This window comes from Propithecus coquereli, unplaced genomic scaffold (assembly GCF_000956105.1).
Source record: "Propithecus coquereli isolate 6110/MARCELLA unplaced genomic scaffold, Pcoq_1.0 Scaffold148, whole genome shotgun sequence".
In the NCBI taxonomy this organism is placed as follows: domain Eukaryota; kingdom Metazoa; phylum Chordata; class Mammalia; order Primates; family Indriidae; genus Propithecus; species Propithecus coquereli.
The window spans coordinates 2,219,040-2,233,861 of NW_012139191.1; the positions used below are offsets into that span (position 1 = coordinate 2,219,040).

The following is a 14,822-nucleotide window of genomic DNA, read 5'->3' on the forward strand; positions in this document are numbered from 1 at the left end:
GCTGCCAGGAAGCTCAAAGCCCTACTATAAAAGCTTAACTACAGCATCTTGGCCCATCTCGTGGTCAAATTGGCTGCATTCTTCCTTCACGTGCTCTTGGTTTTTCATTTGTGTTTTTAACAGCCCTAATACTGATTCCAATTTCTATTTGATCAGCAGTTGGGGACACGTTTATCAGTGGTTTAGTTTACAAGGCCTCTCAAATCCTTTGTGAAATATCCACATCTAGGTGAGTCTATGAATTCATCAGAGAACATGACATGAAACAAAATAAAGTATGGTAACAAGAATGGTTAAGGTGTCATAAAAGAAGCAACACATCTGCCAGAGGATCGAGCCCGGCTCCCTAGACAGAGTGGATTTCCCAGCTGCCCTGGAGAAGGAGAAGGATTTGTTAGCAAAGAAAGGAGGAAGGGTGTTCCAGGAAAGGGCATGGCATGGATGGAGACACTGGGTAGTGAAAACACAGCACATGAGCACATGGGTTGGGCAGTGTAACTGGACAGAGGGAAACGGGACAGGCTGCAAAGGGATTGAGGAATCATCATATCAGGATGGGTGCAGACGAAGCTTTTTGTGACCCATCTTGTTTCTAGCGATCTTTGCTCCTCAGGTGTTCCGAAACATGTCTGAATCACCCATTTGAGTTCTTAATCACGCTCGCTCCTGTCTGTCACAAGCTCATTTCTGCTTGTGGGCGGGTCTTATCTACTTCTGCCAGGCCCTGGCCGCGTCCTCAGTGACCAGTGTGAGAGTAACAGGTCTTTCCCAACTGAGCAGCAGTGACCGAGCTTGGGGGGCTGAGTAAAATGTGATTCAAGTCGTTTTAGCTGTGCATGTTTAGTGGCCGAGAAGAGGGGATTGTAAATCTCATTAGAGCTTTTATTTGTGGTGACTGGAACACAGCAAATGCTCAGTGAATAAGGAATGAATGAATGAATGAATGAATGACTAATGAAGAGAGTAAACAGTGGAGAGATGAACACAGACACTCTTTATCTCTGACACTACTGATGACCACAAATGCTTGTGCTCAAAGTGGGTTATTTTAAAAATAAAACTAGAAACGTTTGACAAGTGCAACAACACTTCGGCACCTATTTTAAGGAATAAAAACCGCGAAAAAGAAAAATCTTTCAAAATGCTATAAGCTGCTAAAACCAGAGGTCCTATTGCACTTTGGCAGCATTTTGTAACTTTTCAGAAAAGTGGATGAAAACTGCGCCTTCCTCTTTGTTAGCCCACTTGGTTAGCACACGCCCACGTGCGTTCAATACATGAAAAGTAACAGTGACTAGCGCAGGTTGTCACCAGGCGCAGAGGCATGCTCCGCACGAGAGGGGCCCCATCCCCAAGGGCAGATGTCTTATGAGACATCATGGAACTTAAGCTCTTTTGAGAACACATCAGTGCCATTGAGCAGTGGGAGTCCGTGGCTTCTAAACAGTCATCTATTTCCACAGCCTTGGTGAGGCAGAATCAGAAGCACTCAAAAGTCAAATTTCTAAGTAGTACCAAGTTGTCTTTGGCTGTTGATAGGAGCACAGTGAAACGAATACTGGCCCTATTTTAGGGAAGAAAACCAAAACTTATTAAGTTTTGTGCTTGATAAATGGAGCTCAGTGCCGGTCCCAAACACATGGTGCTGAGGGGCTTCCTCCGCTCTCACACTGAACTGCCCTGGATTCACCCTGGATCGCTGGACACGTGGCCTTCACATAATTCATTCGGCCAAAAAATGGCAGGCCCCAATAATATATCTGAAGGGAAAAGCTTTAAGAAGACAAATTTTCTCCCTACCAAATGGGTGATTCTTCATTTTTAAAACATTTTTTGGACTGTCAATGTGATCTATTAGTCATTTCTATCCTTTCGTTTTCCTACTCCTCTCTTCTAAAAGTGATACACCATTCCTTTATTAAGAATAATTCAAGTCTATTAAAGTAAAATGTACTTGCTGTCTTCTGTCTAGAGAACTCCTCAAACCTCGTGGCGCATGAAACTCAACAGAGAAGCGTGTTGGCGGTGTAGAACCCCCAACCCACACCCAGACGCACAGTAGCAGGAAATGTGTGGTTTTCATCCTGAGTTTTCCAGGGAATCCTAATGCAAATGTTCTAACCTCCTCCAGCGTACTTTGAAAAACACTTTCCAGCTGGGCTTACTAAGGTGGGTTTCACTGGATCTACAACAATGTAAGGAGCTGCCCAGCCCCGTGAGATGTCGACCTCAGTATGTAGATATGCACACCACGGAAACAGACAGATACAAAGTAGAGACGTGATTTGCTGGTTCACCAGTACCTCTGAGAGGGTACAGTCAACAGTCTCGCCAGGACAACAGGAGTGAACCAGGGCTGGCCAGAACGTCTGGTGGTCCTATTGGTTGAACACTTTTCTCATGACCTCACTGTTACCCTCCTTATGACAAACAGAGGAACACATCTCTCTCCAGACTCAGGATTAACAGCTTGGCCATCTTTTCTACACTAGCTTTCTTTTTAACCGATGGACGCAGCATTATGTAATTGGACGCAGAATTACCTAATTGCGGCAGCACTTCGCACTGCCTGCTGCACCCTGGGGCCAAATAACACCCACCGTTTGCAATTCTGCAGTATTTAAAAGTTTGCAATTTTTTAAAAAAACACATATGTGTGTGCATATATATGTAAACCTCACTCCTGGCTTCACTGTCTCTGTTAAATTCTTACTTTAGTCCATTTTCCACATCTATTTATTTTTAAACTTAATTCTACCTTGCTCCTTTGTATATATTTATGTGAGCTTCCTTAAATCTGTCCTGAAATAGGAGGCAGTGTAAACATCTCAAATGAAGGTGTACATTTATTCATTAGAGATATTTTGTGGGTTTCTTTAGGGCTCTTGAGTTAACTCTAGATAGTGAGTCTCAAAACCAGGGTTGAGGGAATCACTTCTCAAAACTGATTGTAAGTATGAGAACACAATCCGAACACAGACAAAGCCCCCCAGCTCCTCTGTTTTCTCCCTGTCAGGCTAGATCCAGTACAAACTTTCCCATCAGTGTGTATTAGGACCATTTTTATGTCTAGGACACGAACATCTGTGCATAGTTGATGGATGGTGCAAATGTTTATGGATAATTAATGGTTTATGCCATTTTTTTCATTCAGCTATCTTTAGGATTTGCATTTAGTGCCATGCAAGGTGTCTAACTAATAGGAACTGTGTGAACCAGTCAGAACCAGGTCTGGAGAATTCTGTGTACACGGAGCACTCCGTGCTCCAAAGGTGCTGGAATGAGGTGCCTGGTGCTAATGCTGAGGGGACAGGCGCAGCAGCTGATACAGCTGCCCGAGGTCCTGTAACCCCGTGGCCACACTGGAGAATTGTCCACATTGTGCAATGAAGCTGTGTGTGTTCATTTATGGGTGGGTGTATGAGCACACGTACGCGAAGCTTGACCAATAACTGAAAGACTCGCAACTTGCAAAATCAGCCACAACTAGTCTCTTACAAACACTATTAACTGAATAACTGCCTGCACTGGCGTGAAGCAACTGGAGGAGGGACCAGCAAAGAGTCCTCTCCTCACAAGGGAAGACCAGCCTGAACACCAGAGCTTAGCAGGAGCCAGTCTGCACAACCACCTTCCGTCGGTTCCCCCACGTCCAATGAGCACCCACTGCATAAGAGAAATGTAGATGCTCTGACCTGGTGAAATTGCTTTTTGCCTCTTCCCCACATAAATGCCTCTCTTCCTTTCTAAATACTTTCCTTAATGCAGAAAAACTCAACTCTGGCCCTGCCGAAAGGATACTGATGACATCAAAGCATGCTGATAGCATCTCAGAAACACAACCTCACCACTTAGAAGATGGTACCAGGCAATATCGCCTACATCTGTGATTCTACGAGGAACCAACAAAAGAGTCTTCAGTGAAGGCCTCTGCTCTGTTGCTCTCATCTTAGGGAACTAAAAACTTTGTTTTGCCTTCATGGAAGAAATTACATTCTTAAGGACGAAGGCAAAGGGGGAGATGGGCTTGGGGGGCTTCCTTTGGGTTTCTTCTAAATACTCCATCCTGTTCATGTCCAGCCAGTGTCTTGGGCAACAGCATCCTTGTCCTCCCCATCTCCCTGTGCGGACTGAGCTTCTCTGAGGGACCACACGTCGAGAATGGGCATCTGGGACATTGGCATTTCCACTTTTTCCATCTAATGGGAACTTCCTCCTGTTCTAAGGCACAGTGGCAAGTGCGGTGGCCTCAGCATACAGCTCAGTTGCCACACTCAAGCCAAGTGTGTGGCCTCTGTGTTTGGCCAACTGCCTTTCCACGAATATCAACTATAGTTTTGTGCCCCTCCCAAGGCACACATGGGACTTGACCATCACCGTCCTGTAAAAGTCTCACAAGGTGCTTCGGGGCCAGGCACAAGCCCAAAGGACGACCCCTTTCACACCTGACTGTGTCACATCAGCTTCACGTGTTTGCTGGAAGCTACACAGTGACAAATCTGAGCTGCGATCCCGTATAAGAATCCAGGTCGGATGTTTTGCCAAGTCGTCTACACTCTGAACGCTCCTGTTCGGAAGCTGACTGGATCTACCAGACGGGATCTCCCGCAGGGCAGAGGGGCAGTCACCCCATCACACTTCACAGAATGAATCCAGAGGACCCGGGGAGCAAGGGAGGACCGAGTCTGTGCACCTCTTACTACCTTGGGAACGAGGAGCGACTCGTGCGGTGCGGCCCACACGCAGCCCTGCGCTTGGCCGTGCGGAGAGAGCCTCTGCGGGGCTCGTATTCCATGAGGGAGGAAGACAACAAGAAAGCCTTTACGTGAATACAATACAAAGACGGATGGGGATGGATGAAATAAAGGAAAACAAGGCAGATGGGAGATCAGGGGTCACAGGGAAGGGAGGGGAGGACTTCCAGGTGAGGGTGCTCGGGAAAGGCCTGAGCCTTGACGAAGGACAGAGACGTGCAGATGCCTGGAAGCTGAGGGGACAGCCAGTTCAGATCCCTAGGCAGGACACAGGCTGACCGGATGGCTGCAGTGAGTGGGGAGGGGACCCAGAGCCCACCGTCAGGATCTGAGGTTTAATCCGGCAGGGAGAGGACAGCAGGGCAGTGCTGTCTGGGTTCTAACGCAGACGCCCTGGGAGGAGTCCGCTGGCCTCCCTGAGCTTCATTTCCCTCCTCAGGGAAATCACGACAAGGTTACCTATCCCCAGAGATCGCGTGAGAAAATGTGCCTCAATTGTTCACCAAATGCCCAGTGTAAAGCAAGGGTTTGCTGAGTGCTGCCGCGGCTGCCGTGTTACATTCGGTTTTACGCCACGTGTCTCCTCTGAGGCGCTTCAACTCTCTCCTTCTGTCATCTGCAGCTTTGCTCAATACCTATGTTCTCGGCATTCCCTCAAATTCGAGAGACCCATTCCTCTGGGTTGGGTTTGAATTACCTCTGCAGTAAAGACTGACTCTGGTCATTAGGGATTGTGTTCCAGGCCAGTGATAGCTGGAATTTTAGATTTTTAAGAACATATGAGAGAACGATACACGGCTCCCAACTTTTTATTTTGCCAGATAAAAAAAGTTTACAAAACAAGCCTGCCCTCTGTTATAAATAGCATTTCAATTGCATAAAGAACAGGATATTTAAAACCAAATAATCTCAGAGAAAGACAGTGCCTTCCCAGAAAGGTCACCTTGCATAGACACACACACGCATCTGTGCACGCACACGTGTGTGCACACAAGCAGGGTGACTCTGTCCTCTCTCCATCTCCCTCTGTCTCCTTCTGTCTTCTTCTCTTTCTCTCTACATATACATGTGTGTGTTTATATTTTTTCTTATTTGGCAAAACAGAGAGTTGGGAGCCATATATTGCGCTCTCACGTGTTCTTAAAATCTAGTACATGCGTGTGTCCGTGTGTGTGCGTGTGTATTTGCCCTCGTTTTTCCCTTTACTGGAGATCGGTGGACATGACACCAAGTGTGGACAAACTTCTGCCAGCTCCCACACACAATCAGTGCTCCGGACAGCTGAGGTGTGACAATGTCATGGTGGGAGGAGCTGAGGTGTGACAACGCCACGGCGGGAGGAGTGACACCGAGTCCGCACTTCGGGGAAGGTGTGCTCTGTTAACCGAGCACCGTGCAGCTGTGAACACCTGACCTGCTGGAACGATGACTCTGCGCTCGTTCGTGGTCATGTTTGGGGGTGGCATGTGCTTCTCCTCCATGTAGCTGCCGTAGTTCATCCCCACGGTGTCCGGGCTGCCCACCATCTTCCCGCCTTTGGCCACGCCGCACTCATCGGGGGAGCTCCTGCAGGAGGAGACACGTTCTGCGTTATTACAGGGAGCACAGAGGACATCTGCACAGTCTTCGCAGGACACACAGAGGACCAAGGAGAGAAAGATGGAAGAGACCGAGGAAGAAAGGAGAGAGCAGTGCACAAAGGCCAAGACCGTGCCTGTTACAGTCTGAAGGGTGTGTCCCCCCAACATGCATATGCGGAAGCCCTGATTCCCAGTGGGTGGTGTCAGGAGGTAAGCCGTCTGGGAAGTGATTAGGGTTAGAAGAGGTCACAAGGGTGGAGCCCCCAGGATGGCATTAGTGCCCTCAGAAGAAGAGGAAGGGAGCAGAGCTGGCTCGCTCTCCACCGCGTCAGGGCGTAGCAGGAAGGCGACCAAGCCATCTGCAACCCAAGGACAGAGCCCTCACCAGACACCGACCCAGATGGCACCCTGGTCTTAGCCCTCCAGTCTGCAGAACTGTGTGGAATCAGTTCCTGTTGCTCCGTGGGCTGAGACAGGGCCTGTGCTGGGCAGAAGCGTAGAAACACGCACGCGGGAAGCAAAACTGCCTTCCAGCCCCTTCTGAAACCGTCCTGTCAAAACTCCATCTGGGACAATTGACTAGGAGCACGTGCAGGAACAGCGAGCTGCGGTCCGTTCTCGCCGTGTGGCAGAGGACAGGCTGAATGGGCAGACACTCGCCACTCAGCAGAAATGGCGGTCCTTTCCGGGACCTCAGGGCGAAACCCTCCTGTGGATTGCAAACCCCTGCAGATATGGGCTCTGAAGACTCCGTGTGCCAGGCTTCGGTGCAGGCTGGGAGGGGACTGACACGGGGGGAGGCATCCCCAGAGGACCCCTGGGAAAGGGACGCGAAAGGAACTGTGCTGACCCAGAGAAGTCACAGGGCTGCCGTGAGCATTTGCATAAAGACCAACCTACCTTTCTTGAAAAAGAAAAGAGGGAAAACATTTTTTAAAAAGTAAGATTTGAAAGCTACAGGACATGGGGAAATGCCCAATAGAAAATCCAGCTTAAATATTAATAGAATATAGATGTCGGTGCCTTCTTACATGGCTAACCACAGAGGTATGGTTAACCCAGGGCCATTGTCACTGAGGGGTCTTGATATTCAGGTTGTGTCATTTAAGGTGGGTTTCTGGAAACACCTCTCTAGCTCTATCCAATGCATTTATTTTTCAAATTCTTAGGAATCTGGGCACCTTCGCTCTCCCTGGACTTTACATTTCTATCCCAGTGTTTTAAGGTTTTGGGTTCTACTCCAATAAGCCCTGGTTTGTCTCTGTTGAGCCTTGTTAGTTGGAGCTTTGCAGGGAACTTGTAGGATCAGAGAGTTACAGGCTTGGCATGGACTTGAGCTTCAAGTCTGAGGTGGTCAAAACCATCCAAAGCAGGAGGGCACTCTCTGGGCGGGACAGGGTTGAGATGGGATGGAGAGGTCATCCCACACCCAAAGGCCATACTAGGGGTGTGGACAGGAAGGGCTGACCGAGGGCCTAGCACTCTGGAAAGAACTGGTTCAGCATCTGGGAACTTTGAACTACAGGTCTGTTCTCAGCATCCCTTGCAAATGTGTCTAGAGCCCACAGAGGGGGCTTAGCGTTGACAATGAACAGGGAGCGGTTACTATCTGTGGATGGAGGTTACAGTCAGGGTGGCACAGGACTCAGGCCCTGCCACAGGGCTGGGAATACACAGCCCTGCCCGATGGCATCCTCACAGCTGTACTAACACGAAGGGAATTTTAAAATAATAACAGTCTGAGTTCCCACGGAGTAGATCCTGAATATTTCCACCGCTGCCTACACATGCATTATTTCCTCTTGATGCTATTTTTCCTGGCTTCAAACATTTATCTCTGAAAGACCCATCCTAATATCAAAACACAGAATGTCTTTGCTTGAGACTTAGTTTCCTATTCCTTTGGAAAATTCCACCACTTGAGTGGAGAGCGTATGTTTTGGTGTATTTGTCTCAAGGAGAGAAGTTACTAGGGAAGAGAAGTTAGCGGGATTTGGTGCTTTAGGAAAGAGACTTTAGATGCTACCCAGCTGATTTGAGTAACTCAAGGAGCAACTGCAAAGTATAGGATAACCTTTGTTCAGATGCAATCATTCACTCATCCATCTAGACAGTTTTTATTGTGTGCCTGCTGTATACCAGGCACCATCAATTCTTTATTTTCCAGCAGTGCAGTTAACCTCTGAAAAGTTAAAGATTGAAGCAATGAATAGAATTATAGAAACAAGGCACATTGGTGCTTATGGACCCTTCGGACCAAGACTTTTTTCATTTTCTTTTACTTCTTCATAGTTTAATTTCCATATCTGAAGACGAGAACTCTAGGCATGGATCCCAAGAGCTTTCCCACGGCATGAAAGTAGATCCCTCATCCAATCTGGATATAATGAGCTGTTAAAATGCATTTCGTGAGAGCTTTCCAAAAATATGTGTAAATATTTAAAACAGGGGCATTGTTTAGTAAAGTTACTTTGTTTTCATTTTACAACCACAAAACACAATTCATCTCATTAAGTTTTCCCATCTCAGCTTTCATTGTAGAAAACAGCAATATGAAACCATCAGACCCTGTTTCCAAAACTTGCACCTTTAGGATGATGAAAAAAAGTAGGGTTTTTTTTTCCCACTGTATTTTGTTTTCGCTTCAGAGAACGCAGACTGGAGCCACGGTTTTGGTCATTTTGAACGGTTTTTGTAATAACTCTAAGGGAACTCCAACTCTAAAGAAGGAAGCTGTCGCCCCACAGGGTCTCAAAATGCGGGACCCAAGGCAGGTATTCAGCGAATATGGGTTAAGTGGCTCCAGTTGTTCTAGTCTCACTTTTTAGTCATTTCTCCTTGTTAACTGTCTTGGAAATTTTAACAGCAGAAGAGCAGCGTTCACTGCGGGGGCCCCGTTCTGAGAGCTTAATAATTATCAGTCCTCGCTGCTGTCTGGCGAGGGGCTGCAGGTGCCGGCTCCGCCTGCACTGTACAGAGCTGTGGACTGACCTAGCGCACGGCAGATAAGGGTGTAGAGCGGGGTGGTGGGGGGAGAGCTAGGACTTGAACCTCACCGTCCGTGCTGCCAGCCCCTGCACCGAATGCCTCCAAAAAGTAAAGGCAAGACACCGTGCTTTAAAAGGTCAAATAGATCTTAATTTCAGGAAGGCAGCAAGGACTCCTTGACCCAAACGGTATTCTGGTTTAAAGTGTGCTTTGTGGCATTCATCCCCACGTGCTGTCCTAGGCCCCGGGGACTGCTCATTCCCTGCACAGCAGGTGTTCAGCACAACCAGGACATATATGCACGATGTAAATAAGAAAGAGGGGTGGTTCCTGGAGAAGAAAAGAATTTTTCAGAGGCATCTTTTTGAGCATGGCTTTAGGAAATCTTCTTATGCGTCAGAGAATTGAAAAGTGTTCACTTGAACATCTCACTATACGTACACATTCAGCTCTTTGCTCAGGGGACACGAGAAAAAATCCACACTGTGGAAACCTGCTCCGTGTTTACTGCACGGCAGCTACACCTTCGTCATGCATGCTGAAGCTCACACGTCACCAAGGAGAAGCTTCCCACAAACAGCTTGGTATTCCACCTGCACTAAACACTGTCCAGAATAGGGGACCATATGTTCTCCAAGCTAACATGATGAGGATTTGGACATTCAATATATTGCTTTTAACGTGCACATGGCAAAGAGCATCCCTCTAAACATTGCGTTCTTAGTACTTGCACAGGTGTGTTGCAGCGGTTCATGTGAAAATTCTAAGGTTATTATTAGATGCTTGTCAAGTGGATAATCATTTAATAAATATGAAACATCTGTCTTATTGTTTGGGGCGTAAATTTCTTTATTACAAATAAACATGGTTCAAGACATTGCTCTCGAAGACTCTCTCCTTTGAGGACATACAAAAATCATAGTGTCTTACTTGTATTTTCAAATCCACGTTTTCAGGTTTGGGTTCTATTTGTGACATGCAAAACACTAGTCTTGACAGTTCCACACGATATGCGGCATCAGCGAGAGAGAATGGGAGCTGGGAAGACAGATGTCTTCCTCTGCTCACAGCAGGGGAATTCCATATTGGGGGAGGGGGTGACCAAGAGGGGCAAGCTTGGTCAGGATGAAAAATCCTGAGAAGGAACTGGACGATGGCCGTGGTGCCAAAAGTCAGCCCAAGCACGTCCCAACTCCCTGACAACACCCAGGAGGCCACCTGACTTGAGGATTTCGTCTCTGTAGCAATCTCAGTTTTCCACGGCATCTGGACATAACTGTGGGCACTCCAGGGAATGCATACATAGTGTAGGACGATGCCTCCGACTTCGTGGTGAAAACAATGGAGCCCTGGTGTCCTTCTTCTGATAACTGGGGACATGTGCTCAATTAAACTGTCTTATTGAGCCTCAAATAATAATCACTCTTAAATAACACTTGGAAAAGTAAATTCTGCTAATTTAAAACCATGAGCATTGACTTCTTAAAATACACTGGTATTATAAATGAATGGTAAAAGAACATGGAAAAGAATATTGAATAAACTGGAAATTTTGCTAAATTTAAATTAAGGTGAAGGGAGACATGTTGTCAAGCCCAACTGGATTTTCTCAGGGTCACAGAATTGGGGGGAGGTGGCTGGAAGAAGCCCCAGGCCCAGCCAAAGGCGTGACTGGTGGAAGCCACTTGGATGAACGTGTGTTTACTGTCATTGATAGTTTTCTAGGTAGGGGACTCCACCATTTCCCCTGCAACACTAGAGTTCTATTTGTGTGTATGTGTGGTGGTTTTGAGCATCTTTTATTCCCCTGAGGGTCCTCAAACTATATGAAGCTTGAGATAGATTGTAAAAATGCATGCAAGACAAAATGATGACATAAGCAATTAAGAGAATGCAGACGAGTAGAAAACAAGGGCACAGAAGTGATGAAGGGATAGAGCAGCCCACTGAGTAGACCCAAGAAGATGGAACTGGGGACCAAGACAGAAGCCGGGGCATGGGAAAGTAGTTAATATAATTTTTTAAGATTACATGCAACACAGCACAAGACAAAAGCCTCATTTAGCGCTGTTTCCATACATATTACCTCTTTAAAAGAAAAAGGGGGGAGGAGTAATATGCCTGTAAAAATATACTGAAAAATATAAATTTAGGTCTTTGAAAAACAAAATAAACTTGGCATCTGACTTTAGTTTCCTCACATTGGAGATATTGATATCTTTGCTTGCTGGGGGTAGGATACCAGTTTATCTCTGAGCTTTCTACTGGTCAAAGCAAAGAGGGAAATGCATTCACTTAGAAGGTTCGAGGTATCAGGATACACACAAAGCAGTTATGCAGAAGAAGCAAAGCTTCTCCTGGGCTCTCACTTAAGAAAAGTTTCTCTCAGGGCTTCTCATGAAGAGAACTGGCTGATACAGTAAACAATATCCTCCCCAACATCCCATAATACGTCTGAGACGGCTCCACACAGTGCCAGGAGGAGCTGGTGACGAAGCCAGGCACTCCCAGCACGCAGCCCTCAGGTGCACCACAGAGACCCAGAGGCCGCGTGTCCTCAGCCCGTCCTCCACACCAGCCGGTAGTTTTTGTTTTGTTTTGTTTTGTTTTTTGACATTGCTTTTTAAAAAGAATTGACCGGTCAGAGACATCAGTGCAGAAACATAAAAAATAAATGATAATTAAAAACTGAAAAAACCTGGAGAGATACAGTATTTTACATCCCTCTAGTTTCCACAGTCTCCTACTGTCTAGATTTTCAGTTCGAATTTGCCAACATTAAATAAGGTAATACTTACGTCTCCAAGAGCACCTAGTGCATTGCGGTAAACAAATATTTATGGACCCTACTCGGTTCATCTTCTAACCAGTATTTGACTGTCAACTCACGCTAGGGATGGCTCCCAACTCTCTTCGTGTCTTTACACTGTCATAGTAATAGATACATGGGTAAAGCCTTTAAAACGGTGCCACGCACGTGACAGACGCTAGCCGGTATCATGAGTGCGTTTCACACATACAGCCCGTGAGGTGGACACTCTCAAGTGGCAGTGACGTCACAGATGAGCACGGGGATGGCTGTCCAGAAAGACACAACCAGGCATGGAGGGACCGGGATTGAACTCCGGCAGCTGGGTCCTGACTGCAAACACTGCACCAGCTCACTCTACGACCTCGCTTGGCACGTCCGCGCGAGCGGCCTCTTTCACAGGTGTCAATCATAATGGAGTGGGCCCTCGGAAGACTCAGTTTCATCACTACTGAGTATTTCAGAGGAATATGCCCCGCGTGGCCCCGCAGACGGTCGTGGAAGAGAGTCGCAGATGTGAACGGAGGAGCAGCAGCCTCGTGGGGATGGGGAGGCCCGTCGGGAGACTGACGATAGCAACGTGCATTCGGACATGCATGTCGGTTCTGATGCGTTTGGTTAGAAAAGAAAATCGGTCGTCTCAGTTTGCAGTTAGGAGTCCTTTGCTCTTGAGCAGAACTACAGGGAGGTGCTCAGCGTGGCGTGTGTTCGACACAGGGGAGGGCAAACATGCAAGCGTGAAAGGACATAGACGCCAGGTCCCCACGCTGAGCCAGCAGCGTGCGAATGAACCCGGGCCCAAGGAGATGGAACTGGGGACCGAGACAGGAGCCGGGGCACTGGGAAAGTAGTTAACATAACACAGTCCAAGACAAAAGCTCATTTAGCGCTGTTTCCATACATAATACCTCTTTAAAAGAAAAAGGCGGGAGGAGTAATATGCCTGTAAAAACATACTGAAAAATATAAATTTAGGTCTTTGAAAAACAAAAGAAAGTCGGCATCTGACTTTAGTTTCCTCACATCAGAGTCTACTTAACAGCGGGGCGCATTCGGACACAGAAAGACTCTGCAATGGAACGGCACCGGACAGGCAAGGAGCCTCGGCCCCCTGGGAGTGTGAACGGGCCTCATTTATCCACGAACGTCACCGAACACAGCCCCAAGGGACAGCCCCGAGCTCACCAGACACACGAAATCTGTGATTCGCCCTCGTTTCAGAACGTTTCAGAACTTAGCAGAGGCACTCGGCCTTGGAGAAAGCGCAAGCCAAGTCACGATGCAACTGGAGAAATCAATGCATCTTCTTTGAGGCGGTAGCGGCAGACCTGCCAATGCTACTGACAACCTACCTGTTCTTCAAGACCCATCTTCCCTCCTGTCCCTCTCAATCCCTCTTGCACCTGGCCCCACCCTTCCATCCATGTTCTCCGTCACACGCTGTGGGAACATCCCAAGCCTCACTTCCAAAGCTTCCTCTCTTCTGCTGCCAGGGCACAAAAACAAATCTTCCCCAAACACAAATCCAAGCTGGCCATGTCAGCCCTGACCCCTTCCACGGCCCACAGCACCTGAGGATAAATCCGAATTCCCCAAATTATACTATGTGATCTGTCCCAGAGGCTCCTCGATTCACTCATTCATTCATTTAACAGATGTTTATGGAACATCTCTCTATGCCAGTCACTGTCCCAGGTGCTGGGGGTTCATCAGTGTCCCTGTTCTTACGGGGCTGGCACTCGAGTGGCCAAAGCCCCTTACCCTGACTCCACAGCTCTGCCCTCAAAGACCACACCCCACATCCCCCCCACCCTTCCTCCCTCTCGGGCCTTTGCTTTTGCTATTCCCTCTGCCTTGGATGCTGGTGTCTCTGCCCAGACCACCTGGTACCTGCAGTACTCACCTGTCCAAGCTCACCTCAAGGGTCTCTATGAGCCTTTCCTGGGCCTCCAGAGAGGAATGGCCCCTTTCCGCCTCCATCATTCCCTGTATTTGCTCAGTAAGTGTCTGAAATGAGTGAATGAATGAATTTATAAGTGAGTCTCCCCAACTAAACCCTGGGCTCTTTACCTTATACCTGTGGTGCAAGAGAAGGTCCTTCACCTTGGAATCAGGAAACCAATGTCGACCTTGGTTAACGTTAAACAAGTCACCTAACCTCCTGAGGCTCAATTTCTTCACTCATAAAAAGGAATGAATGCCTCTCTGAGGCTACTGTGAGGACACCCTGAGCTGATGCATGTGAATGAATATGCCTTGCAAACTGTCAAGCACCATACAAATTAACGCAACAACATACTGCATGTGCATGCCTCTGCGTGTGTGTGTGTGTGTGTGTGTGTGTGCGCGCGCGCGCAGGGGTGTTTTTTGTTGACAACTTTATTATTGCACCTCAGTAAACTCTTACGGAGCTCAGCAAGCTACTATTTACTATTGCACAGTGTTCAGCTCGTGACTGTTTATTACAATGTCACTGTCTTCCTGAATGTTCTTTTTAGTTTATTAGGTTATTTCATGTTAAGAAGAACTTGGTGATGAAGCCACATGGAAGAAATGGAAAGGCTTTCTTTGGCAGCCCTACCCTAAGAGGCCAAAGAGGTCAGTGCTGCGAGAGGACCTCCACAAGGAGGCTGGCGGGGACAGGCGTCCCAGACCTGTCTCGAACCCGAATACAAATAAATCCCTTCTCAG

General features: G+C 47.5%; 1 protein-coding gene across 7 annotated transcripts in view; it reads right to left on the reverse strand.

Moving 5' to 3' along the window:
• The window catches only part of ERG (v-ets avian erythroblastosis virus E26 oncogene homolog), a 274,924-nt gene that overhangs the window by 47,644 nt on the left and 212,458 nt on the right, over window positions 1-14,822 (reverse strand). For all 7 annotated transcript variants that reach the window (XM_012640127.1, XM_012640123.1, XM_012640121.1 and 4 more), the window contains one exon: window positions 6,169-6,320. In XM_012640127.1, the coding sequence (XP_012495581.1) occupies window positions 6,169-6,320 (152 nt within the window). The remainder of the gene's footprint in view (window positions 1-6,168; window positions 6,321-14,822) is intronic.